Raw genomic sequence first — 25,417 nt, 5'->3', positions numbered from 1 at the left:
TACGAAAAGTGAAAATCTACATCCATATATTTTTATTACCATGCCGCGTCAAAAGCTTAGTTCATCCCGCAAGTTGAATGCGATATATCTTTCTACTCGAGGTTATGGATAACATGAACGGAGTCTACTATTTAATATTTACTAAATGTACCAAAAGATCTCAACTGAATTCAACCATCGCGTGATTTATTTTCAATTTATCATGTTTTTGTTCTATCTGCACTTGAAAGTTCCCAATACAACCCAAGAGACCACGTTAAAGTCACTTGAGTGACCTTTCTTCGAGCTGCAAGTACTGCAAAAGTAGCTGTCTCACTGTCTCCTCAAAACCGGTAAACTGCCAACCAAAAGTTTCCTCCGTCTGCCGGGCACTGAGCCTCCATTTTATTGCCGTCAAAGAGCCTTCGAGCGGCAACCTTTTACTCGCCACCTCTTCTGGAAAGAACTTTTTACAGGCAGCTTGAACATCCCTATCCCAGACCACTCCATTCGGACTATCCGAAGAGAGAATATACTCAGAATTTCCAGGAACCAAACCAGCATCTACCGCATCAACATGTGCGCGCGCGACATCGGCAACATGAACTGGCGTTCCAACATAGGGAAATGACGAGTTGAGTGAGGATGTCAGCGCGGGTGCAAGAACCGCTGCTCGCGTGCCCTGAAGCAGACTGTCGACTGTCGCAGTTGGATCTGCGTCCAGGCGGTCGTCTGGTCCAATTACCACCGAGGGCAGAAGATTGACAAAGTCGAATTTCGGCCGCGCGTGGTTAACAAATGCTTTGGTCGCGACTCTTGCCAGAGCTTTGGATGCCCAGTAAGCTTCCATTGCAGTAGAGAAAGGACCAGTAACACTGGTATTCACATCTTCAACTGAAAGTCGAAATAGATAATGAGTTGGCATGCAACTTTGAATGGATGAGGTAGAAAACTAACCTATATATAGTCGCTGGCTGTCGGGGTTAATATTCCATTCGAATGGAATCAGGGTCACGCCTGGGGAAGGAGTTAGCTTCCTAGATCAAAATGAGGGCGAGGAATTGCATACATGAAGATGTTAAGACCACCCGGCGGATTGATGCCACACGAGTGGCTGCTTCCAAAACAGTAGTCACCATTGAGATAGCTGGCTTAACAATTCCAACATTATAATCATCGGTCTGCCGAAAGATATGTAAGTCGCGAGAAACACCTGGTTCGTTGCGTATGCATTACCTCAAGCGCTAACGGTGATGCAAGATGAATGATGGCAGTAATACCCTCAAGGGACTCAAAAATTGCATCTGGTTCAAGAAAGTGTGGAATGACAACAAACTCGAGTTGCTCCTGATCAAGACTCTGTGCGATGATCGTGCTTTTATCTTTCAATTCGTTGATGTTGCGTTCGCTTCGGACGACCGCGCGAACACGATATCCTCTTTCGAGGGCAATTGTGAGTGTCTTGAATCCAATGTAGCCAGTTACACCCGTGATCTGTTGTCCGTATATGAGAAATATGTATGAGAACAATATGCAAATGGTTGATTACCAACAGGCGCTCACAGCTAATATCATGGACTTTGTCTGACATAATGGAAGATTTCGAATTAGTATTTTGAGTTTAAACAATGTAATGCGGAAGTTCTAGCTGCATATATATAGTCCTGAAATAGATGATGCGGTAGTAACCAAGCCCCCACTACTCGGCCCAACGCACGGCCCAACACCCAGTAGCGGGTGTTGGGCCGCACTGGTCTAATGCAAAAACTAGTCTAATGCAAAACTTCATCTACCCACCATTTTACAACTCTCCAGTCGCTCCAAAAAGAACGATATCGTACTTGATTTTGTTTTGATTGCGTGAGTACAACCGGAGTTGAGCCACAAGTGCTAATGTCACAACGGAGTTCCATCTATAATATTTCCATTCTGGTGTTTTTAGACCTGGTTCAGAATTCTTCCATTTGGTACAGTTTAATAGGCTGTGACAAGGTTATCAATATTCTTGTAAAATATTTGGGTTTGCGTGGATATGTCGGTGTAGACGAATATATAGAATTAGATGGATCAACCATCTAATGCTTCCAACCCCTCAATCGTCATAAAATCGCGTAGTAAGAGCAGATCGGTATTTGCTATGGAGGAAAAAGTCTCTGCTACTCTGATAATGCAGGCTATCTTAAAACGGACTGGATTGAATTGCAATGCCTCAAGTCTAGATACTAGTTACCGCAGGAAGGCTACCCGCCTAATTTAAAATGGTTCATATCTAGGTGCCAACCTTGGAAGGTTGGAGCCAATGACAAGTGATCATAGTAGTAGATTGTCAACTTTTATGCTAGGAATACTATTGTTATATTTTTGAACTAGTATACCATGGGTGATATCGGGCGGGAATCTGCTACATGCTACATAATACTGGAACATTCCGGGATCCTTGTATTTGATGAGTTTCCCTGCAACACCAAAGCAAGCTGGCAGAGCGAGCACACTATTATTATACTAGATTGAATAGAATTAAAGCAATTGGAAATTTTATAATAAAGTGCTATGTTTTTTTATTCTTGTTGTGTATATTTTAGAGAAAATATACTTATTTGATGTGAACGCTCTCAACGCTGAAGAAACAAATCACAGGGCCTTTTTGATGATAATCGGTAATTTTATATTACAACAGAAAACACTTGATGGAGCCCCATTTTAAATATGACGTCCAAACTCTTTGCAGAGCGCGGTATTGATACCGGTAATCAATACACCCACCAAAATCAGAGTTTGAAAGTCATCACGGGCAAAGCTTCCACACACTTTATAATCCCGCCTTCAAGGTCCGAGACAGGATCGAAAAGGATCATGGAAGATCGGAACAATTTCCGCGAGCTGCCCACTGAACCATACGGTATTTTCTGGAAAGATGATTTTGTCGATGCCGAACATGAGCAACGACTCATCTCGGTCTTTTCCAACGAGCTAGAATGGCCCGACCGCCCTGGCCGGATATCACTCCACTACGGCTACAGTTTCGACTATAAAACATTCGGGATAGACCCCGATATCCCATACAAGGAATTCCCACAATGGCTCCAACCTCTCATCCCGACAACTGAAGGCCGACCTCCAGACCAGGTCTGTCTGCAGTACTATCCTCCAGGCGCGGGCATCCCGCCTCATGTAGATGCACACAAACCATATGACCAGCTCTACGCGTTATCTCTTGGCGCGCCGGCGATGATGATATTCCGCCGGGGCGAGGAACGCATCGAGGTCGACTTGACCCCGCGGAGCATGATGCAGATGAGCGGCGACTCGAGGCTGCATTGGACGCATGGTATTAGGAAGCGGAAGAATGATACCCTTCCAGATGGGACGGTGAGGCCGCGCGGGAAACGGTGGAGTATCACTTATCGGTGGCTCAGGGATGGGGAATGCGAATGTGGGAATTTGGAACTGTGTGACACGGCTCAGCGACGGAATGGCATCGAAAAGGAGAAGAGGTCGTTAAAGGCATTAGCGGAGCAGGCTGCACTCGATGAGCCGGTTGTATAGATCGAGTCGAGATGGTCTGGTGACTTGGCCTGTTTGTTGTGTAAATAATATTAGAGCGAAATATACCCGGAATTGTTGTCAAAACCTAGGCAGAGTGAGGGTGGCGTCCGGGCAAAGGAAACATGCTCGGAATTGTAGCATTTATTGTTGGTGTTTGGGATTCCATCACATGCTGATGCGATTCAGGACGGAAACGAAGCAATGGTGAACCGGCTTCGTGGTAAAGTCTGCGAAAGTTTTGGTACGCCGAGATCCAACCAAGCTGTTAAGTAAATCCTGGGAGTGAGCTTTCCTTGGCTGTCAGAAAATGAGATTACTATTATCATCTAGGGTTCTCTATTATGATTATTATAACTTAACTAGATAAGAATTCCACCTTTTCTATTGCTGGGATGAACTGTAAGAGTGATGACTTGAGAGAAATCTATACTGAGGGTCCTGTTTATTCATCCGAATCTTCGAAAAATCATCTCTTCCCCTCAGACTTCTAGCTTACGGGCACTGATCATTAATCTGGAATTTAGAAGTCCAGAGCCTTCCCGTTGACACTCCGTCTTACTGGCCGAGACGGGCCGACTGAAAATTCAATGGTCAGGGCTTAGGTGGAACGATAAATTGGAAACAACAGAGCGATTACTCAACATTTATAGTTTACTATCTTAGATGATCCACATTGGTCTACTTTATCATTATAAGTGTAGAGCCCGTTTGTTCAATTTTCAGAATGCTGCTGATTTCCACCATTAAATTGAGATACCTAGCAAATTACCTACCTGATATAGGTTGACAACTTGCCAACGAAATGTCATTTGACGTGACAACAGCTACTGGCTTGGAGGTGAATGTTGAGAAATATTCCAGCTCCCATGACATAGAGGGTGTCTCATGGGACGATCCAAATGAGAAGAGAAACCTGGCGAATTGGCACGTCGGGCTAAAGATCTTTCATACCTTTATCCCATGCGCGCTGGCTTTCTGGATGTGAGCTTTCATCTCTCTTGACACACCATCTATCTCCGCTTGTGCGAAATTTTCCTGACTCTATCTCTCCTGCAGTACTTTCGGAACATCTCATCGGTTACAGTCCCAGCCACCGAGATGATCGCCATCGAATTCAATTTGAATCGTACAGAATCCATTCTCTCCCTCACAGTCTACACACTCGGGCTTGCCTTAGGCCCTCTCCTTATTGCACCTCTATCAGTAGCGTTAGGGAGAAGATGGGTCTACATCATTACTTCCTCAACTCTCCTCATTTTCACAGGAGGTGCGGCAGCAGCAAGAAATTATGCAACTCTGCTGGTTTGCCGTTTTCCAGCAGGATTTCTAGGCTCAGCAGGGGTTGCAATCGGAGCCGGAACCTTGGGTGATATCTGGGCCTTTGGAAAGGTAGAAGGCTTGGTCTCTTTGTGCTTCATTCTGGGGCCATTCTTAGGCCCTAGCCTCGGACCTCTCGCGGGTGCCTACATACTACACGATCACAACAACAACTGGAGGTGGACCCAATACCTTCTCCTTATGATCGGGGGGCCGGTCTGGTTGGGAACTGTGCTCATGCGGGAAACTTCTAAAAGTTGGATCCTGAAAAGCGCCAGGAAGAACACTCAAGAGAACAAAATAGCCGATCATCATGGGTCATTCAAAAAGATTACACCAGTTGTGGCTCGGCCTGTGAAGATGCTGTTTACAGAAGTGATCGTTCTCTCTTTGACCATTTATACTGCTTTCGCATATGCAATGATCTTCGCTTATTTTGGTAGTGCCTCATATGTTCTGCAGCTGGAGTATGGGTTTTATTTGCGCCAGGTGGGACTTGGCTTCATCAGCGTGATGATCGGATATCTTATGGCATTGCTTATGTTCATCATTATTGACAAAACTTTGTACGCAAAGGCCTTGGAGGCTGCAGGTGGGGTTGCAGCTCCCGAGCATCGGCTGTATGCAGCAATGGCAGGAAGCGTTCTTTTGCCTATTGGCTTGTTTTGGTAAGAGATTGCCCGTAAATTCACTGGGCTGCATTAGTCGCTGCTGGTATTCCATTTGGATGGGGCGCTTTCTCACTTTTCGTGAGTCTACGCATTAATATATTCCCCACAGACTGCAAAACTGATACCTTTTCCCCAGCTATCCACAATCATATACATGGCCGAAGTTTACCGTGCCGAAGCTGTGGCCTCTGGTAAAATTGCTTCTCCGCGAGCTTCTTGAAGAACATCTTGCTAACAACATGATAGCCTTGGCAGCAAATGGCACTTGACGATATACATTGGGGGCTACTTTCCCTTTGTTTACGGTTCAAATGTACCAAAATCTTGGTATTCATTGGGCAGGGAGTCTTTTTGGCTTTCTATCTATCCTGCTTCTACCCATTCCTTGGCTCCTTTTTAAATATGGAGACCGGTTGAGAGCAAGAAGCCATTTTACTGGATCGGGCGTGAAATTGACGGAGACTCAGCAATAAGCCGTTCAAATGGAGATGTCGTATTGGGGCTTTGGGTGCTAAGTATTAAACACAGCGTCGAGTTACTGTACGCTTTGAAATCAATAGATTGGTAGACTTATAGGTAGACTTTTGTTTTTTAGACAATGACCTTTGTGGCAGCAATATAATTTGGCAATAGATACGCCGTCGGATTAATCGCTATGTATGTGAACAAATAATCAATCAGGAATCCTTTGGTTTGAGAGCCCTTGGATAATGTCAAGTTGGACACAGACCCAATGGAACGAAGGAACACGCCCCTTGATGTATCGTGCTATCCTATCCTGCACGCTCGTTCAAGATCGGTAGCATGAGATCATTAGTTGCTTTGTCAAGTCCTTCCAATAGCAGCAGGTACTTGGCACGATTTTCACTACCGATAACAAAAGGGAGTAGTTTCTTACGGTTAATATCGATTTCTGATCTAGCGAAGAAGCAAATCGGCTTAATATAAGTCATAGAGATAGGACGGGGGGATCTAACCGTACGATTTCGGTACACCAGTGGCGTAAGTTTGGAGTTACCGAGGCTCATCCCCATACCAGGGATGATTATGTGAACAATAGTCTACGATTCCGCAATTCTCTTGTGATAGTAATACAGCAATTACTATAAAGAATGGGCAGTTCTCGGGATTGAACATTGATCGGTCGCTATACATAACTTAACAGCCCCATATCGTTCGTTGGCTCGTTTGAAGATCGCAACCTAGATGGAATCATCACCTCCAACGACCGACATCTAGTTGGAGTAGCTGAAGCAGCCGAAATGCTCGGATTGCCCACCATGCCTTCAGGGGGCCTGAAAGTCGCAACAGACAAGTACGCAACTAGAGCCGCCGAGGAGGCTGACACCCCAGTCTCAGCAAGCTTCCGGGTTCAAAGTATAGAAGAGCTCGACGATCTCGTAACACGGCCCAATGCACCACCACTCACATTCCCGCTGATTGTGAAGCCTTGTCTAGGCTGGTCGAGCGACTGCGTCACACGGGTGACGACCATCGGCGAACTCCGTGACGCTGTACACCGCGCCTCTGTCCGTCACTTAGGGTCAATTTCCACCAGTACCGGTGTGGTTATCGAGCCCTATATCGACGGACCTGAAGTAGATACCAATATAATCCTGCTCGACGGAGAGTGTTTGTTTTTTGAAATCTCCGATGATTTCCCTTGCACTGGAGACGCACCCGACGCAAATGCCCAGACGAGCAACTTTCAAGAGACTCAGATCATGTACCCCACAGCCCTCCCTGAAGCCGAACAAATGACCCTACGAGATAGCATCCGGAACAGTCTGATTCGGTTAGGACTTACCACAGGTGTTTTTCACGTTGAGGCTAGGGTTCGCAATTCCGTTGCTAATTATGCAACCGATGAATCGGGGCTGTTTGATCTCCGCATTGGCTCAGACCAGTCGGATCTCCAAGCTGAGCAGCCAAATTGCTGGCTGATTGAATTTGGTCCTTGCGGTAATTTGGCGAGGCTGATCAGGCAGTCAACATGGATGAACCTTCCCACTCTGCGCTATTTGAGAAAGCGATAAGCATCACCCCGATCGACTCGACTACGTATTCCGCGAAACTTGATCCCCAGTGGTGTATTGGACAAGGCAAGTTGAAAGTCTCTTGAAGAAGTACAGATGCTGACATGCACAGCAGTGCCTCACGGAGGGTACACAGCTAGTATCTTCTACCGAGCTGCCGCGGTCCATTTCGCCAACAACTTCACTCATCGCTTTTCGAACCCCCCCGCAGCCAATAGCACTCCAAATAACTTATTTGCGCCGAACCACCATTGGGCCAGCTATTTTGAAAATACAAAATACGAAGATCGGCTCGAGGGTCAGCACCATTCATGTATCTCTTCTGCAGCTACCAGACGGCGTTGCGCTGTCTGGCGCAATCAGCAAGGATAGCAAGCTTGAGGTCAAAGCTGCCGCATATATCAACGCTAGTCCGCCAGACACAGAAGGTGGGCCCAGTTACAATGGTACCTGGGAATTGGGCCCTGCTCCAGTACCGGGAACCCGCTCTGATGGGTCGGTTGATCTCCTCGCACTAGCCAAGAACAAAAGAGATAGTGCATGGGTTAAATTCCCACCACTTTCACCTGCGATGGCTGCAATGAGGAACCTGGAGGTCTATGCACCAAATTTGCTGATGTCGGCATCGTTAGAGACTCGTGCAAAGCAGGTGGTTGATCAATGGTTACGATTCACCCCGGGCGGGAAGGTGGCACGTTGGTCTAATGAGGCAGTTATGTTCCTTGTGGATATATTTCCAGCAGGCCTCGATCGGTTGGCTGCAATGGAATCCCATCGACTCTTATCCGAGAATGTACCGCAAAGGGAGGCTCCGGAAAATGCTGCGGCCAAAGATCGTTTCTGGTTTCCAACTGTCTCATTGAATATTGATTTGAAGACGAGACTCCCGATAGAGGGAGTGGAATGGCTCTACTCTCGCGTGGTGACTAGAAAAGTCCAGGGTAGTCGTGCGGATCTTGATGTTGTTGTCCTTGATCAAATGGGTGACTTGGTGGCGACTAGCACTCAGGTGGCACTAGTTGTTGACGCATCCCGGAACATCAAGGGAAGGGATAGTGGTGGCAAGCTATAAGTTGTTGTCAATAGCATTATGGAGAGTCAGATTGTGGGAAATTGCGTGATAATCATACTGTAGCCCGAGTCCCAAACCAGCGATTTCTCCTTATTTCAGTGTATTACCAACTCAAATGATTATGTTATGTACAGATTGGACATCCTTCGGGGAACTTGATGTCCATAACGCCGACGAGCAACATAGGTGTTATCAGTACTGGGCAAAATTGGACTCTTAGTTCATATCACTGGCCCGCAAAACATAAACAAAGCCCTTCTCACTTTCCTTTGTGTGTACCGAATTCGCTTATTGCTTCCCCTCGTTTGGAAAGGCAGCCACTGCCCCTGCAAGGATAGCATGTGGGTTTATGCGTCCAGGGTACAATTCTTTCATTCTTTCCCACAAATCTTGCCAGTTTGATGTAGACTTGACTGCGTTTTCAAAGTCGACGATATATTGTCTCGTCGCTCTCAAGTTGAATACACCGTCCACAGTGCCGGCCCGCTTGTGCCCTGCGATCACAGTTTGGGGCTTCAGGCTTTCGATAAGGTCGATCGCACGCAGCCATTCATTTCTCTTCTCGGTGGTGTTGGCTTCGCCGAAATATTGATGGACGTCCCCGTACACAACGTCCCCTGCTACAACCAGATCAATACTCAGAACATGAAGAATGGTTGTATCATGCGTGTCGGAATGGCCAACTTCAATAGCCCGGAAGGTATGACCCTCAATATTAAATGTATCCGAGTCCATCGCCGTCGCTAAAACCAAAGGCTGAGGGATTTGGTCGCCCGGGAAAAGTTTCAGCCAGATTCCCTCAAATTTCTCCCGGGAAAGCTGCTCCTTCATGCTGGCAACAGTGGCAGGAGTAGCAATCGCGCGTAAATTCGGCCAGTGCTTTTGGAGAACCGAGATTCCGAACCAGTGGTCCCCATGTCCGTGCGTAATGTAGATGTATTTCAACTCTTTGCCAACAGCCGTTTCCTTGATCCACGAAACCAGGGATTCAGTCTGGGAGACGGAAATTGGGGTATCGACCAAGACGGCTTCTGATTCGCCTTGTATCAGAGTACACGAGATAGGGGAGAAGGCACTCGGGCTACCGGCTCTCTCAATAGCAATCGGAAGACGAGATGAGACATATACGTCGGCTCAAAGAACCGATGACATCGTGAAACAGAGACTTCAGACGAGAAGTTAGAAAAAAAGAAGTGATGTGGTTATTAGAACCTAGTGAGCTGTACGAGGGGCAGAATTGGCGAAAACAGTGGCCTTTTTACCAGCGCAGTTATGTGCTACATCGAGGTTCATTTGTCAACCGCGGGTAACAGATATACCTCGTGATTACTGATCGAGAACCGGGGTAGCGCACAAAGCACAAAAACCATATTTAACACTGCCGGAAGCAAATGATTAGTGATCTGCTTGGGCTGAGATGACCGTGCTTATATTTCCAAAAGGACGCACTAAAATGGACGATTTGCGGATTTGCGGGGCGACGGCTATAATTGAATGCCTATGGAGGTACCGCTGTACTGGGAGGAGATAGGTGATCGGCGTTGACTGAATGAGTTGGAAGGTATATAATCTCGATCCCCCGTCCCAGAGACAGGCCTAACTAGAATACTCTGGATATACTGTGGAATAAACAACAACGCCCTCAAGACAACGTCCAATCGACACCAGCAATTTTTCTACAACATGCCTCGTTGGACTTTCGAACTCACCCCGGACACTCTCTCCGCTGCCGAAAAACAGACCATTGCCCGACCGATACCTACGTTGAGTTAGGTTTACCTGCCTTCTTTGTCAATGTGTTTTTCCACGAAAACCGAGTTGGTTGCTTCTTCAGCGGTGGCAAAACACCACCAAATGCAGTATTCTTTGTGATCGATCATGCCGCCCGTTCATTTCCTACAGAAGAAGTTCGATTGGCGTTATCCAGCGAATCAACACCATCGTGAGACCGATATTGGCTCCTAAAGGAGTTAAATGGGAGTACAACATCTACGAGCATCCTCGACAGAATTGGAGAGTCAATGGCATGATCCCGCCAATGGAAAAGCCAGAAATCTTGCAACAATGGATTGATGAAGACAATGCGGTGCCATATGGAGATTATGTGACAAGTTCAGAGGAACAGGAAACCCCATTGCAGAAATGGCAATGAACTTTGGCTCGTGATCTTTGGTTAATTTGTTGCAACTTGTTGAGTGCTCATGTGACCATCCGTCCAGACTGAGCATTAGCTAGTAGTATCCGGCAGAGGGACTTCTTCCCTTTGTCCATCATCAACATCATCATTGATATTGCTTCTTCTTCTCCGTATCCTACGCCTAGAGGTTATGAGCCCTTTAGGCTCTCAGTGAAGCTATTCGCAACCCCTCTCAGCACTGACGCCGCTCAACCAGAGCTGCGGAAGCCTCTGAGATGCCAAGACGCCATAACAGACCTGGACAAACCAATAACAGAAACCCCAAGAAGCCACAACTGGCCCACCTGTCCTACAGTAACCTCAGAAAGTAGACTTCCGCAAAACCCATTTTGGGTCGAAGGTTCCGACCCAGAACCTAACCCAGCCGACCCAGACCCAGACCTAGACCCATTTCTAGGGCCCTAAACTAAGCCCTTCGGACCCAGAGCATATTAGACATCCAAGTAGTGCAAACTGGGAAACAAACGCCAAATGGTACCCAAGTGTACGTTTTACTCTTGTTCTTGCGCAAATGCGTATGCCCTGTTCTTTCTGCTGCTGTAGGGAGGGCTTCTACAGACCCAAAGGTGATACCATGCACACTCTGTCTACTGCATTCAAAAGGGTAAGGTAGGATCTCCTAGGTTTGAAGGCGACTCTGGCTATTTTAACATGTTACGGAAGGCTCTGAAGTCTCTTCGAACTCGTTTGCATGAGGAGCTTGCTATCGCTGTTTAAATATGTAAAATGTATACAGCAAGTATATGTAACATTGCAAATCACTTCGGGGGCGACACGGTGACTCAACGGCTGGGATTATATGGAAGTCGCATGTGATAGGGTAGCCACTACCTGACTAATACCTCCTCCCATCCTTGGAAATTTGTTCCTCAAGCATGGGCTTGGACTTTAGCAACCCCTCCTCGTTGACAATTCGATTGGCATCGAACCATTCCTTCTCCGTAGCAGAACCGGTTTCAGGCGCAATCAAACCGTTGACTCTCCACAAGTCACGAGAAGCTTCATAGATCCCAAGTTCCCATTCAATGCCCTTTGGCTTGAGGATAGGTCTGAGAATGTCGTCCAGCGCCTGGAAAAACTCGTACTCGGATTCCTTGGTGGGAAAGCTCCGTGCAATATGGTAGACTGAGAGTGTTGTCAAGGCACTCTGGCTTTCACCGCGGGTAAATATCGAACTGCGTGCTCTCAATACGATGCCGATATCCCAGAACAGAAGTAAGCCTTAGAATCGGTAGCATTTATAAGTGGGCTTGTGGCTACAGTATGAAGTAATAGTACCTAGCCGCAGATAAGGAACTTGGATTTACGTCTCCAGGCTGATGTGTGTCTATAATTATTTAATCTATCTGTTTTGGAGACAAACATCGGATCAGGTTAGTTTTTCCCCGTCAGAATCAAGCTAGAGTTTTGTTTTAAGGGGACGAAAGAATGGCTAGTTTCACTTTATATTGCGGCATACTCATGCAACAAGTGTAAGCTTCGGCAATTCATCTCTCAGATGAATAAATATTCCCCCGAGAATACCGTAACTATTTGCTGGATAATATTTGATACTTTTCGCTGGATGGTTCGATGCAAACTATCGAACAGTCCCAGCTCCCATTGTTTGGGTTGCGCGACGCAATGCATGTTGAGGAATCTCACGTAAACAGCAGAGATCAGCCTGCCATATGGAAGTGCCGAGGCCCCAATAAATTTTGTGTCATAGGAGCTTTGCGGTGATTACACTATCAAGACTTATTAAGTGCCGAGGATACCACGAGATGGCCTTGGCCATAGTATTTTTCAATATTGGAATCTACATATATTTTATATAACAGCAGCGCGATTTAGTTGAATTTCGTAACTATTTTCGCTTGAACCGTATGCGTATGCTACTCTCAAAATTACAATGTCTTGGCAATTATCACGGTGGGAGAGGATCGATGCCTATGTTGGCTGGCTATCCGTTGGTAAGATAATCAGTGCATTGTGACTGAATGTAGTCAAATTACTGATAGCCAGCAGCTGCAAGTTTATTGAGAGCCGCTGTGTCTGGACCATTCCGCGGCCGCTCAGGAGCAGACACCTATCGTCACCATATAATCCAAGCGGTAGTTAAGAAAGTACATACCCCGTCTTTATCGCTCCCTCGCTGGCAGCTAATCATCAAAAGCTTACTACAAGGTTTAGTCATCTTCAACTGCAGTATGTCTCACGGATGTTCAGGCAGACAAATCTAATCAGGCCACAGATACTTGTTCAAGACCTTTGACCAGATTTATGTGGAACACTGCCACAATCATGGAGACAAGCCAAATTTTGTTTCTACCACCCGTGGTGTAAATGGATTTTGGATCGGAGACCCTTCGGCCAAATATGTTGTCATCCAGTTCCACGGTAATATTTCTACCATCTACATTTGCTTGGGAAAACTGACGCGTTTTTAAGGAGGCGGATTTGCTATGGACGCAACAGAACCATATCTGTATTTCTGGCAGAAGATCCAATCACAACTTGCTGATGCCGGAATTGAAACTGCATGGTTCCATAGTACGTATACCCTCACTCCACATAAGGCGTACCCAAGTCAAGTCGGCGAAGCAGTCGAAACGCTACGACATATCTTGGAAGGTATTGGACGATCACCTGGGGAGGTTCTCATTGCCGGAGACTCAGCTGGTGGCAATCTATGTTTGGGAATTCTGTCGCATTTGAAGCATCGCTTAGGGGATATACCTGAGCTTATCATAAATGAGCCTCTAAAGGGCGCGATTCTTCTATCCCCTTGGGTATCCTTCAGCCATGATTGGCCAACTATGATGCTTAATGAGAATAGAGATATCGATGCGCAGGATGTCACGTCGCGATGGTCCCAGTTGTATCTAAACGGGCGACCATCGAATAATTTTGTCGAGCCAGGCGCTGCATCGGAGGAGTGGTGGGATGAGATTCAAGTGGAACAGACCCTGGTACTCGCTGGCGCCCATGAGGTCTTGCTAGACCCAATAAAAGCTTGGTTTTCGAAATTCGAAGTATGTTCAAGAAACAAAGCAGGTCATTGCGAATGGATTGACTAACATCGTTGGTAGAAATTCAACCCCAACAGTACTCTGGTTGTTGGTAAAAATGAATGTCACGTTGCACCCCTTATCTGGCCTTTGTTTGGAGATTTTCATGAGACTGAACAGGAGAGCGCTCTGAAGCACTGGTTACTTGAGCGGTTGGGATGAGCTCGGCTTCATTTGCCACTAAGATGGTGCAGCATCAACCACCGAAGACTTACATTACAAGTACCTAATTGCACAATGAAGCATATATAAGCCAAAGGTCCAATTGAATGTAACCCCCTTCAGATATAAAAGCATGATATGGGCGGTGCAAATGCTTTAAATGGACAAATCGTAGAATGTTCTTTGCAGATATTTGTTTGGATTCAAGGTTGAAACACGGTCGTTATGTTATTGAAAGATTGTGGTGACAGGGTCAAGGGAAGTTCAACCACAGTGGCTGTTAGCAACGAGGGAGACGAGACCAAGATCGATAATTCGAAATGAAGTAATGCTACGGGACAAGCATTCTCTCCTATCATAATTCACCCTCGTGGCCTTCACGTTGCGAGGCCAATAACCATTTCGCTGCATCATCAGCTTGAGCGATGTGCGCATTTTCAAAGCCCATGTGAAACAGGGATTGGGATAGTGAATTCCGAATTAAACGAAGAAATGGCAGGCCTTAACCTATCCCCGGGCTGTTTTTACTTGCTTCATCCCGGTTAGTATTGTATAGTGTAATCACCGAGGCAAGTTGGCCTCGGTAGCGCAGATTAGATCTTAAAAAACATATAGTGATCAGTCAAGATAACTTGGCACCGAGGCACAAGTCATGCGCCCCATGGGGGTTCAAATACCAATTTCCCTGCTATGAAGGAGTAAGTATTCATCACCAAGCTTCATCCTCTCATCTTACTCAAAGCCATGACAGCATCCAACTACCAAGTCCTGATCACTGGAGAGCAGGACATCAAGACAGCTGAGAAGCGGCGCAGCGTCTATCTCCGCCCATTTTTGCTATTTTGGCTCAACTCGCTGTTCGCCGAGGTTATCTTTCTTGCAGTTGGAGTTTTTATCATGACCGGTACTCAAGACCTCTTCTACAAAGTTATGTGGACACTGGTTTTCTGCCCCTTGGGCATGGGTGGAGCAATGGGAGGACTCATCAACATCTTCATTGTCGACCACTACTACGGGAAAAAGGCAGCACATTTCACGGGTATTCTTTCGCTTCTTCTCCTTAGCACTTGCAACTACCTGTGCTATTCCCTTGACCGACACTTCGGTTGGTTTGGTGCAGCAGAGCATCCAATGTGGTTTCATTGGCGCTACCCTATGATTTGGGCAGTCGGTTACTACAATGGTCTTCTTCTTTTCACCGACAAGGGGCAGAAGCGCCTGGCTTCGCTTGGCCTCTAAGTAATGGATTCTGCGATTTGGGTATTATGCTTTGGAAAGAAGCCCTTCGTTTTTTGAGACCGTCAACTATGAAATGCTCGTGGGCTTATATCAAGCCATGCAAGGTCCTGGTCATTGGAAAATTTTATTATTTATTCTTTTTTATAAGAAAGGTCGTTTGAGTTCATGTGACTTTCAGGAAGAGTGGATGTCGTCCCGAAGGGTTTGGAGGGTTTGCATTACTCGTTGGCCTCAGGCAGCCCCCCCGCGTTGATATGTTTTGAAACTCCTGGCAGAGAAAAGCAGAGATACGATTCATTAAAATCGATTCAATGCTGTCTGGCTGAGGTTGACGGTGTCTATTGCGCAACTTACTGCGTCGAAATACTGTTTGTGCTCCACAACGTGGAAGCGGCGAGCTACTAGGACTGCATGGTCCTTTCCTTGGACAAAACACAGTCCTACTCTGACTTGAAGAGCTAGCGTGTCGTATGTATATATCGATCGTGGCAAGACTGGATCTGAACTACAGCGGCCGTAAGGATCCTTGTTATGAGTCTTGAAAAGATTGAATATGGTTTCTGACTAAGTTATTAATTTCACAACGTATTTTCAATTCCCCAGCAACTCATGTGAGCACTTCACGTGGCATCCAAGATTCCTTTTGTGATATCATGCAGTAATCGACACGACTCGTAGAGAGTCAATCGCGGGCATTGAATGCCAGCATAACTCCAGCCCTGAAGTGTATAAGGAGGTAAATCACGGCCAGCCACATACAGAAACGTCCCATGGAAGTCAGAAAGTCAAAATCCAAAGCCAAGAATGTCACAATTTATTGTCCCGTGGAGTCTTCGCCTCGGCTGTTCTTCGCAATGACATCTTATCCCACCAGGGTTATGTCCGTGGAGCATTATCGGACAGTACGTCCATGAACGCTGGTTTCCGTTTCTCAAAGAAGGAGGCCTTGAATTCAAGGTGGTCCCTAGTCCAAGTTAGCATACATATATTATTTGAGCAGAAATCCTATATTGTAAGCTCAGTCGTACTTCCCACCAAACATGTCATACATCAGTGGACTATCCACCAGGTGAGCACCTTCTGCGTTACCAGTGTTCCGCCATATAAGCTGTCGATTCAGATGGATGGCCATCATGCTCACGTTGTTGAGGATATCTTGAGCGAGCTCAAGCGCACGCGGCATAAGGCCATTTGGATTAATTAGCACAACAAAGAGCAAGAGGGATTTTTACTCTTTGTCGACGTCGGCTCCGATGTTTTCTTCGTTCGATCTGAAGAGAAGAATGGAAACTATATTTGCGCTGAATTTACAAATCACAATATAAAGAGTAAGAAACGCTAGACCATTCCGTCAGGTGTATACAAGTGGACTTGAAAATAGGTTGTGGCCTCAGGCATCATTTGCCAAGGATATCAAGTCGCCGAGCTCTCTTCTCCACCTTTCACTTTCTTGAAGCCGGCAGGATATGTCTCGCCCAAAACCAGCACAGATGGCCCGCTTCAAGGGAAGATCCGCCAGTGCCTGTTATTACTGTCGGAGCCAAAAGGTCAAGTGCAGTGGAGGTATGACTTCACCGACTCAATACACCGTTGTTGGTTAACAAGTCGGGAAACAGAATGTCCTTGCTCTAAATGCCGGTCCTCCCAAAGAGACTGTGTTTTTCCGTCCAGGGAACGTGTCTTAACAGTTCCTGAAAGCTATGTGCGCAGGCTAGAGAATGAAAATGCCCAGCTCAGAGAGTCACTATCGGGTGGACTGCAATCTTCAACTCGTCTCACTCATGAGCTTTCTTCCTCGGCTAACAATGATTCTCGGAATGCTATCAGAGCTGATCGGCTAGTTGAGGACTCAACTACAGAACACTTTATCTCAAAATTGAAAGGGGTGCACGACAACCCGACCCCTGATACCAGTCAACGTGGTTGGCAGTCTTCATCATCACCTATCGACGGGACTGGTGTTTTGGGTACAAACCCAATAAGTCCAACCAAAACCAGCTATACATTCATTTCTTTGGAGCAGGACAACACTCGTTGGTGACAATATCCACATATCCTTCGCACCGACTGACATAGCCCTACAGAAAGCAAAGTATTTGTCAAATTCCCCCCATATTCGTACGCCATATATCTGCTCGGCCAATTCGAGAGTTTTATTGGGACCGACTATCACTGGTACCGCAGAAGCCATTTTTGTGCCATGATGGAAACCTTTTACAAGGAGCCTCAGTCTCATTCGGTCGACAAAACTTGGCTTTCTTGTCTATCCGTTGTACTAGCTCTTGGGGAGTCTTATAATGACAGGGTTGCTCCTTCATTCTTTCTCCATGACAGAATGGATACTGTAATACAGGCTCCTACACTGTCAACGTCACAACATGCGTCTCCTCCGGGAGTGGAATTCTTTGAGCAAGGACTTTTATTGTTCAAGCCTTCATATGAAGAGCCTACGGTTGGTCAAATCGAAGTTCTCAATCTCATAGTGAGTCTGGAATCTCTCTATGCTTTCATTGATAAGATATGAAGTACTGATGAAGTCAAGGCATTTTACTGCTATTCTTTGAACCGCCGAAAGACCGCATACGCGTATGCTGGAATGGCTTTGCGCCTTGGTACTCTTTTGGGAATTGCGAAACCCCCAAGTGCGTCTGTTGACCTTGTTGACTATGAGCATGGGAAGCGGGTCTGGTGGACCGCCATATGTATGGATTTGATGACTTGCACGGAATTGTCTCTGCCCCCTACATATCGTTTTGAAAATACATGTGTTGAATTTCCCGACGATACTCACCTGCCTAGCGGAAGAAAGGACTTTTCTGATGCGATGTACCTGACCGCACAGATTGAATTGTGTCGACTGAAGCATCGCATACTCGAGACAGCACTGGAGCTCCGAATTGGGAATGCAAGCGACGCACATGCATTGGTTGAACCGTGTTTCCATCTTTTACATCAATGGAGAACTAAATTCTCTCCTGGTCTGGGGTTCTCAGAGGATATAGAGTTTATGCATGGTACTTTGGCTCTCCCGGAGATGCGCACGGTTGCCTCAATGTTGATGCGTTATAACCAGGTACTTTCCCACCAACCAAAATATAAGTTTTATATGGGCTTTATCCGAAGAATCAGCGGCTAACTGTTTAGTGTTTTGTTCTTCTCTTACGGCCTTTGTTGCTAATGCAACTTTACCCCCTTGTGCGAGAACAACTCCCTCCCACGCCAGACGCAGAACTTGTTGGCTTGAATACGCAATGTTTGCGTGCAGCGACAGACAATCTTAAGATCCAGCATGCACTTTCCAGGTGTCACAAAATTGGTAAGTGGAGTTGAGTATACCTTGTCGGTCCATGACTGACAGACCACAATAGCGAAGTTCGGATTTTGGGAATCACTTCACATCTTTTCCAGTCTGACTATCCACGTAATCATTACGTTTATGGCAGAAAAGTGCCCGGCTGCCTTTTCTAACTCCCCCGATATTACAATATATGACTCTGTGCGAAGCCTCCTGGCGGAAATGGCTCGGGCAGGAAATGCTGCATCCAATGATCATGAGCACATGATTCAAGATATTGAGGGTCTGTTCAAGGCCGATTCAACGAATGCTAGCCTTCCGGAGGGAATCGACGACATGGTCAGATGGTCTGACTTCCTCGATGGGAACATGGGGGCGGAACTATTTGACCCATTCCCATCTGAGGCATGATCGCGGGAGAACATATTCTAGGGCACGTCTAGCTCAGCGTGGTCCAAGAACAAATCTATCAAGCAGATGCTCGGCTCCTTAAAACTCTCTCGGTCCCTTGGCCTAAAGTCTACAGTGGTATTCAAGGTTGCAGAGTAGGATTCTTCGTCCCGATTAGGAAACTGACTTTTCATGGTTCTGAACTGGAACCCGAACTATCAGCATGTCGGCGCAGTTTTTGGGCAACGGCCGCTACGGGAAACTCTGACCAATCAACGGTGGGAGTCGCTGGATTTAGACCCGCCCGGGTCGGCCGCTACGGCGATGCAAGATAACGGTGCATACTATTCCACGCGAGATTTATATTGCATTTATACTCTCAAAACTTGAAGATCCACACAGTTTGTTTCGTTTAATTAGCAGATGCGGCGTCTTTTTGCTTTTTTTCGTTGCCCGCTACATTTTGTCGACCTTGTCATATTTTCTCAGCAGCTCCTCTCATATACAAGTCATGTTTCCACGCAAGTTTCTGGTTTGGTTTGCACTGGCGCTCTGTACTTGGTTTCCCGCTGCTCATGCATGGGAATCTTGCGAGCGTCATGTGGAAATCTTACCCAATGTGACTATTCTCGCCACGGGAGGGACCATCGCCAGTAAGGCTTCATCAAGCACGCAAACAACAGACTACAGAGTTGGCGTCGGCATTGAAGCCCTACTCAGCGCGGTCCCTGAGATCTGCAACATCTCAAATGTGTCTGGAATGCAGGTTTCTAATGTTGACAGCGCTTCAATCAACACTACAATCTTGCTTGACTTGACAAGTCGTTTGACGGCGGAACTGACCAGTTCAACCGTGCATGGTGTTGTTGTCACTCACGGAACCGATACTCTGGAGGAGACTGCTTTCTTTTTGGATTTGGTGCTGGATTCGGAAAAGCCCGTGGTGATTACAGGTGCAATGCGACCATCTACTGCCCTGAGTGCCGATGGTCCGTTGAATCTTTACCAGGCTGTTAAGTTGGCTGCCTCGAGTGTAGCATACGGCCGAGGCGTGATGGTTGCACTAAATGAGTAAGTCTTTCGCCCCTTGCGTAATCTATATATCTGAACAACCGGATGCCACTAACATCCTCTAGTCGGATCGGCAGCGCATACACATCCACGAAAAACAACGCCAATTCTCTCGATACTTTCCACGCCACCGAGCAAGGTCAACTAGGCTTTTTCATCAACCAAGTTCCCAAATTCTATGACACTTCATCAAAGCCTCGAAACAAGACATACTTTGATGTATCTCGCCAAAAGACACTCCCGCCAGTTGACATTCTCTACGGGCATCAAGACTCCAACTCTCATCTTATCCGAGCATCGATTGAATCTGGAGCCAAGGGGATCATATTTGCAGGCGTCGGAGCAGGTGGTTGGAGCCTTGACGGTCTGAAATATGCCCAAACTATGTACAACCGGACGGGCGTTCCAATGATTTTCAGCCGAAGGACAAATGACGGGTTTGCGGGAGGGGACAGCATTTATTCATTCCAAATGACTAGTGGGTTCTTGAGCCCGCAAAAGGCTCGAATCATGCTTCAGCTTGCACTTAGTGCGGGATATAAGAACGATGAGATTCGGGAGCTCTTTGACAGTCAGTGAGTGGGATTGTGGCTGCTAGAATTATGTGCCGTACGCGAAAGATTTGTATCTAGAATGATAGACACCTCTGCTGATAAAAAGAAAGTCGTCACTAGCCCCCTATGGGCCGAGTATATATACAAGAACTAACTATGTGGCCAAGTTAGACGATTGTTCCAGTGTGTCTTTGGTAAATCCATCTAGAGTCCCTGGACCGGAAAATTTTATTACAAATGCAACAAACTAGATTTTGGCTACGGATACAATGGAAATCGGATAAAAAAGGAACGTAAAGCTTTGAATCGAGTATGCGACTAAAACTTTTCTGTCTCTTTACAAAAGGTAACGGAATCTCTCCTTGCGTCGGCCGCCTTCCTCACATTCCTCAACATCCTGACCTTCCAACTTCTTATTGAGGTTCTGAAGGAGGAACCTGAATATAGTCGCAGTCGCAATGGACAGCAATGAGGTTGCAGCGTTAACACTCATAGCAAGCACAAAGCGTGGAGCCCCACTGCTCGGGTAAAGGTATGGACTATAAATTGACGAACAGTTTCCAATCGCGTTGGCAAAAGCAAGTGCTGCAGCTTTCTTCGAAGACGGGCGTGGTAGAGTATTCGCAACCCAAGTAATACCAATGATAAATGCTGTGTAGACCCCAGGAAGCATTATCATGAATGCAAAATATCTTGGCCCGAATTGAGTTGTCGAGGCCGAGATGATGAAACCCGCGATAGAAAGAAACCCAAAGCGGAATAGTGAAATGGAAGTAACGTTCACCTGATCGATCAGCGTTGAGAGAAACCAGCATCGCGACAATGCAGGCGAGGATATAAGGCGGGACGGTCAATAGAAGAGTTTGAATCCGGTCCTTGCCCAGACCTTCCACAACAGTTGGGAAGAAACTATTGATGGTGCCACTAGATGTTGCTCCAAAGACTAAGGTTACCAGAAACCAAACCTTCCAGTCAGCCACACATTGCTTGAAGCCCTCACCCAAACTCGGGTTTTCTTCCGCTCCCTCGTTCTGGGCACCAATATCTTTCTGCAGGCGCCATAAAGCCAATTCCCTTTCTTGGGCCGATATACCCGGCGTGTTGTGTGGAAAGTTGACAAGGACGAAATAAGCACTAAAAGCGACAACAACTGTGATCGTCCCCTGAAAGAAAGGATTAGCCAGTTGACCCAAAGATCAAGATCGAAATGATCAAATAATCCAGTACACACCTCAATAATGAAGAGCCATCTCCACGCTCGTAGCCCACGCACACTAAAAGACTTATCAGCTTTGTTCTCATCATACTAATACGAATGGGAAAGACATACCCATCCATGCTGTCAGTTATTCCCGCAGCTATCAGCCCGGAAAAGGCCCCTGCCAGAAGGGAGCCACAATAGAGGATTGCAGTTCGGAGTGATAGTTCCTTGCGTGTATACCAAGCACTTAATGTCACCATGCAGCCAGGCTTGCTACTGTTAGTTAATATCTGGCATTGAAACTTCGAAACTCACGAAATAGGCAGCTTCCACAAAGCCTAGAAGAAAACTGATTTTTCAGTCTATATGTCGCTGCAGAAGCGGAAACAGCACTTACCGACATGAGACCAGACCACGAAAGTCTTGGACTGCTCCGCTTGCTCCGCATAAAACGCCCTTTGAATAATACTTAACTCGAGGCTCAGAAGGAGGGATATCCGTCTGTATTGACTTACCCATATAACCATACATGTAGGAAGATAGATGGCAGGTTTACCCACTTTGTTCAAAAAGAGGTTGGAAGGAACTTGCATCAGAATATATCTAAACAAACATTAGCCGGAAACAAGGCCATTTGATTATCAAAACCCACCCCACGAATAGGATGCTGACGGAAGTCTGGAACTGGACTGATGATAACTCGAGGTCTTCAGTTATGCCTGCAAGTTTGGCCGCTGCGATTGCATTTCTGCATATATATATTTGTTCGCTGATCAGTAAAAGAGCACTTAGATCGGTTCTAAGCAACGTACCGGTCCAGATAGTTCAATATGTAGATCAAAACCAACATGGGCATCAACCGAATGTCGAGCCTTCTCACTAATCGTTTTTCTAATGCTTCTAGCTCCTGGGTTGCAATGTCCTGAAGAAGTGGGGGCAAGTGGGAAAGAGAAATCGTTGTCCCACATTGCAGTTTATCGGGGGTATGATGATCGAAGTCTCTAGATTCGTGTTTTTTCATCTCCATGTTGGTAAGGAAGTTGTGGTAATAGAGAAGATAGAAAGTTACAGATAGAACTTATGGCAGGAAAGAGAAATCATTGCAGAAAACATAATGATTTATATACTTTTGCTCCCTATTGAAAGAATTGATATGTGACAATTCATGTGCAACGAATCAAGATTGGTATACTATACGACCCCAGGTTCTACAACATCTTTCCCCGCATATCTTGAAGTCTTATCATCTTCCGGCCGCTACGGCCGCATCCGACCACTCTGATTGGCCGCCGGAGGATTCTGGATAGAGATCAGCGGTAATGAAAAAGATAACCCACAGAAAGACATTCACTGAGTTATCTGGAGCCTCTGGTAATCAAGATTTCTGAGTTCACCTGGAAATTATGACCATTTCAGGTTGATTTGAATTTGCCTTGTTCGGCATCTACGGGATGGTTTCAAACTACACGTTCCCCGCAGATTGACTCCCGTAGCGGCCGATGGATGGGGGGTACCTACTAATAAAAGTTCACATATAAAGCACAGTTGAAATGATCAAGGAAATCCAAGTCACCATCAATATTGAGCACAATGTCACAGCCATCTGTCCTTATCGTTGGCGGAGGCGCCTTCGGGACCTCCACTGCATATCATCTTTCTCATCGGGGATACGCCAATGTCACCATTCTCGATCGATTCGCCGCCCCATCAAAGGATGCAGCAGCTACAGATTTGAACAAAATCGTGCGTTATGATTACCCGAATCCGCTTTACACAAAGCTCGGACTGGAGGCAATGAGTGTGTGGAAAGACCAAAACTCACTATTCCGTGGTATGTTCCGCGGAACTGGATGGATTATGTCCGCCCATGAGATGACTCGTGACTTTTTGAAAGCTGCGTATGAAAGTGGAGTCAAGCAGAAGCGTGAGGGTGTGAAGTGGATGAGTATCGCAGAGACCAAGAGTAAATGGCCTGAGTTTACGGGATCGTTTGATGGCTGGACGAACTTGTGGAGCCCGGAGGCTGGGTGGGTATGAAATTATCCCTGTTGAGAAATTGAACTCCGACTGATACTGAAGCTTGAAACAGGTTCCCTCTGGCGAAGCACTTCTTCGGTTTGCATCCGCAGCCCAGGCAAATGGTGTCAAGTACATTTCTGGAGATGCAGGATTTGCGAAAAAACTTCTCTTCGAAGCCGACGGGGCTTGTATCGGTGTTCTGACAGCGAATGGACAAGCCCACCTCGCCGATGTTGTCATCCTTTCCACAGGCGCTAATACAGCAACTCTTGTGGATGCGAAGGATGAGATTGTTGCTCGATCCCATTGTGTCGGTGTTATTCAACTGACCCCCGAGGAATGTGAAAAATACAAAGATATTCCGATTGTGGACGATTTTGAACAAGGTGAGCTATTCAAAAACAATCTTCCAAAGCATGAACTAACAGATCCTCAGGAATTCTGTTCCCACCCGACGAAAACGGTCTATTAAAGATTTGTAGCTGTCGATTTATCACCAACTACTACAATTCATTCACACCAGGAGCTTCGATTGGACACTCACATGCCGATTACCCCGAAGATGGTGTTCCTAGACAGATTGAAGAAGAAATGCGCTCTTTCGTGCGCGATATAATTCCTTATCTGGCTGATCGACCTTGGGTTTCGACAAGGATGTGCTGGTATGACTAGCTGGCCATGAATCCAAAATCATCATATACTCATGTTTGAACAGGGATGGAGATACTAAGGATGTGAACTTCCGAGTCTGCCCTTACCCCGAAGGCAAAAACCTTTACATTGCCACTGCCGGCTCTGGGCATGGATTCAAGTTCATGCCTATCATTGGCAAATATGTTGTGGACATGCTCGAGGGCACTTTGAGTAAGGAGTATGCGGATTTATGGAAGTGGAGATTCGGACAAATCCCGCCTAAGACTGGCAAAGAGCCTCACCCTTGGCCACAGAGAGATCTGGGAGAGTTAGATGGATGGAAAGGAAGAAACAAACGAATCATTCAGGGCAAGCTTTAAGGCTCAACAGAGAAATACGACAGAAAAGATATTTTCGGAGCAAGGTCCATCACTCCACAAACAGAGAGAGCCTCCGGTTGGTAACGTTTAATGCCATTGAAGAACGCGCCAAACAAGCAAATACTGCTGTAGATATGCAAGTTTCTTATAGTGGCATGATGGGGAAAATTATGGCACGTATCCTTTCGCATTGTTTCAATTAATTCCAAAGATAAAAGAACAACAACATATCTCTTCTCTAATGCTGGAAAGAAATTATGTGATTAATGTTGAGTTACACCAATGAAAGCAGGGTTTTCTCTAAGAATGACCTAGTCATACGTGTATATCAAATGCGTTCAAACTTCTCGTTCGAATATCAATAGCCAAGCTTGATTGAATCCACCCCAGTACAACTTGGAAAATGTTGACTTGGGATCATACGCGGCTCGAATCTCTCTCATACGCTGCACTCTCTCAATCCAATCTATGCCTCTCTCGGCCACGGTCGTCAATTCTTTTTGCCGGGGGCTCCAGTACGCACCCCTGTCCCTTCTTGTGTTTGGAAATTATGGCCCCGGGGGCCGTTTTCTCCTCACCGGCTCCTTCCCAAATCAGTTTTCTAT

The 25,417-nt window shown here is 46.3% G+C and overlaps 14 protein-coding genes across 14 annotated transcripts; 9 read left to right on the top strand and 5 right to left on the bottom strand.

Moving 5' to 3' along the window:
- Positions 1-262: 262 nt before the first annotated feature.
- N7471_001629 (NAD-dependent epimerase/dehydratase) lies at positions 263-1,570 on the bottom strand (the record flags this gene model as incomplete). The annotated part of the gene is made up of 5 exons (XM_057274350.1): positions 263-873; positions 937-996; positions 1,049-1,160; positions 1,216-1,473; positions 1,529-1,570. 5 exons carry the CDS (start codon positions 1,568-1,570, stop codon positions 263-265), a joined length of 1,083 nt encoding a protein of 360 aa, XP_057142529.1.
- Positions 1,571-2,685: 1,115 nt separating this feature from the next.
- N7471_001628 (uncharacterized protein) lies at positions 2,686-3,525 on the top strand (the record flags this gene model as incomplete). The annotated part of the gene is made up of 1 exon (XM_057274349.1): positions 2,686-3,525. The coding sequence occupies one exon, from the start codon at positions 2,686-2,688 to the stop codon at positions 3,523-3,525; it is 840 nt and encodes a 279-aa protein (XP_057142528.1).
- Positions 3,526-4,485: 960 nt separating this feature from the next.
- N7471_001627 (putative MFS polyamine transporter) lies at positions 4,486-5,514 on the top strand (the record flags this gene model as incomplete). Its single annotated transcript, XM_057274348.1, has 2 exons — positions 4,486-4,506; positions 4,582-5,514. The coding sequence occupies 2 exons, from the start codon at positions 4,486-4,488 to the stop codon at positions 5,512-5,514; spliced, it is 954 nt and encodes a 317-aa protein (XP_057142527.1).
- A 1,279-nt stretch (positions 5,515-6,793) lies between these two features.
- On the top strand, positions 6,794-7,549 carry N7471_001626 (ATP-grasp domain-containing protein; the record flags this gene model as incomplete). Its single annotated transcript, XM_057274347.1, has 1 exon — positions 6,794-7,549. One exon carries the CDS (start codon positions 6,794-6,796, stop codon positions 7,547-7,549), a length of 756 nt encoding a protein of 251 aa, XP_057142526.1.
- Positions 7,550-7,645: 96 nt separating this feature from the next.
- On the top strand, positions 7,646-8,621 carry N7471_001625 (thioesterase family protein; the record flags this gene model as incomplete). Its single annotated transcript, XM_057274346.1, has 2 exons — positions 7,646-7,847; positions 7,885-8,621. 2 exons carry the CDS (start codon positions 7,646-7,648, stop codon positions 8,619-8,621), a joined length of 939 nt encoding a protein of 312 aa, XP_057142525.1.
- A 288-nt stretch (positions 8,622-8,909) lies between these two features.
- N7471_001624 (MBL fold metallo-hydrolase) lies at positions 8,910-9,773 on the bottom strand (the record flags this gene model as incomplete). The annotated part of the gene is made up of 2 exons (XM_057274345.1): positions 8,910-9,713; positions 9,765-9,773. The coding sequence occupies 2 exons, from the start codon at positions 9,771-9,773 to the stop codon at positions 8,910-8,912; spliced, it is 813 nt and encodes a 270-aa protein (XP_057142524.1).
- A 1,880-nt stretch (positions 9,774-11,653) lies between these two features.
- N7471_001623 (uncharacterized protein) lies at positions 11,654-12,447 on the bottom strand (the record flags this gene model as incomplete). The annotated part of the gene is made up of 2 exons (XM_057274344.1): positions 11,654-12,039; positions 12,399-12,447. 2 exons carry the CDS (start codon positions 12,445-12,447, stop codon positions 11,654-11,656), a joined length of 435 nt encoding a protein of 144 aa, XP_057142523.1.
- A 262-nt stretch (positions 12,448-12,709) lies between these two features.
- On the top strand, positions 12,710-14,030 carry N7471_001622 (putative epsilon-lactone hydrolase; the record flags this gene model as incomplete). The annotated part of the gene is made up of 6 exons (XM_057274343.1): positions 12,710-12,770; positions 12,826-12,923; positions 12,974-13,005; positions 13,052-13,197; positions 13,249-13,832; positions 13,890-14,030. The coding sequence occupies 6 exons, from the start codon at positions 12,710-12,712 to the stop codon at positions 14,028-14,030; spliced, it is 1,062 nt and encodes a 353-aa protein (XP_057142522.1).
- Positions 14,031-14,774: 744 nt separating this feature from the next.
- N7471_001621 (uncharacterized protein) lies at positions 14,775-15,269 on the top strand (the record flags this gene model as incomplete). Its single annotated transcript, XM_057274342.1, has 1 exon — positions 14,775-15,269. One exon carries the CDS (start codon positions 14,775-14,777, stop codon positions 15,267-15,269), a length of 495 nt encoding a protein of 164 aa, XP_057142521.1.
- An 876-nt stretch (positions 15,270-16,145) lies between these two features.
- Positions 16,146-16,452, bottom strand: N7471_001620 (ClpP/crotonase-like domain-containing protein; the record flags this gene model as incomplete). The annotated part of the gene is made up of 2 exons (XM_057274341.1): positions 16,146-16,233; positions 16,298-16,452. The coding sequence occupies 2 exons, from the start codon at positions 16,450-16,452 to the stop codon at positions 16,146-16,148; spliced, it is 243 nt and encodes an 80-aa protein (XP_057142520.1).
- A 1,152-nt stretch (positions 16,453-17,604) lies between these two features.
- N7471_001619 (fungal specific transcription factor domain-containing protein) lies at positions 17,605-18,975 on the top strand (the record flags this gene model as incomplete). The annotated part of the gene is made up of 4 exons (XM_057274340.1): positions 17,605-17,751; positions 17,812-18,342; positions 18,414-18,585; positions 18,638-18,975. The coding sequence occupies 4 exons, from the start codon at positions 17,605-17,607 to the stop codon at positions 18,973-18,975; spliced, it is 1,188 nt and encodes a 395-aa protein (XP_057142519.1).
- Positions 18,976-19,465: 490 nt separating this feature from the next.
- On the top strand, positions 19,466-20,604 carry N7471_001618 (L-asparaginase; the record flags this gene model as incomplete). Its single annotated transcript, XM_057274339.1, has 2 exons — positions 19,466-20,025; positions 20,091-20,604. The coding sequence occupies 2 exons, from the start codon at positions 19,466-19,468 to the stop codon at positions 20,602-20,604; spliced, it is 1,074 nt and encodes a 357-aa protein (XP_057142518.1).
- A 312-nt stretch (positions 20,605-20,916) lies between these two features.
- N7471_001617 (uncharacterized protein) lies at positions 20,917-22,807 on the bottom strand (the record flags this gene model as incomplete). The annotated part of the gene is made up of 8 exons (XM_057274338.1): positions 20,917-21,230; positions 21,364-21,742; positions 21,811-21,853; positions 21,910-22,049; positions 22,096-22,118; positions 22,178-22,383; positions 22,433-22,528; positions 22,593-22,807. The coding sequence occupies 8 exons, from the start codon at positions 22,805-22,807 to the stop codon at positions 20,917-20,919; spliced, it is 1,416 nt and encodes a 471-aa protein (XP_057142517.1).
- Positions 22,808-23,370: 563 nt separating this feature from the next.
- Positions 23,371-24,812, top strand: N7471_001616 (FAD-dependent oxidoreductase; the record flags this gene model as incomplete). The annotated part of the gene is made up of 4 exons (XM_057274337.1): positions 23,371-23,811; positions 23,870-24,185; positions 24,236-24,461; positions 24,515-24,812. 4 exons carry the CDS (start codon positions 23,371-23,373, stop codon positions 24,810-24,812), a joined length of 1,281 nt encoding a protein of 426 aa, XP_057142516.1.
- Between the last annotated feature and the right edge of the window lie 605 nt (positions 24,813-25,417).

The sequence above is a fragment of the Penicillium samsonianum genome, assembly GCF_028829775.1.
Source record: "Penicillium samsonianum strain IBT 33392 chromosome Unknown utg000001l_segment0_segment0, whole genome shotgun sequence".
NCBI lineage: Eukaryota > Fungi > Ascomycota > Eurotiomycetes > Eurotiales > Aspergillaceae > Penicillium > Penicillium samsonianum.
This window is presented reverse-complemented; position numbering and strand designations above follow the sequence as displayed.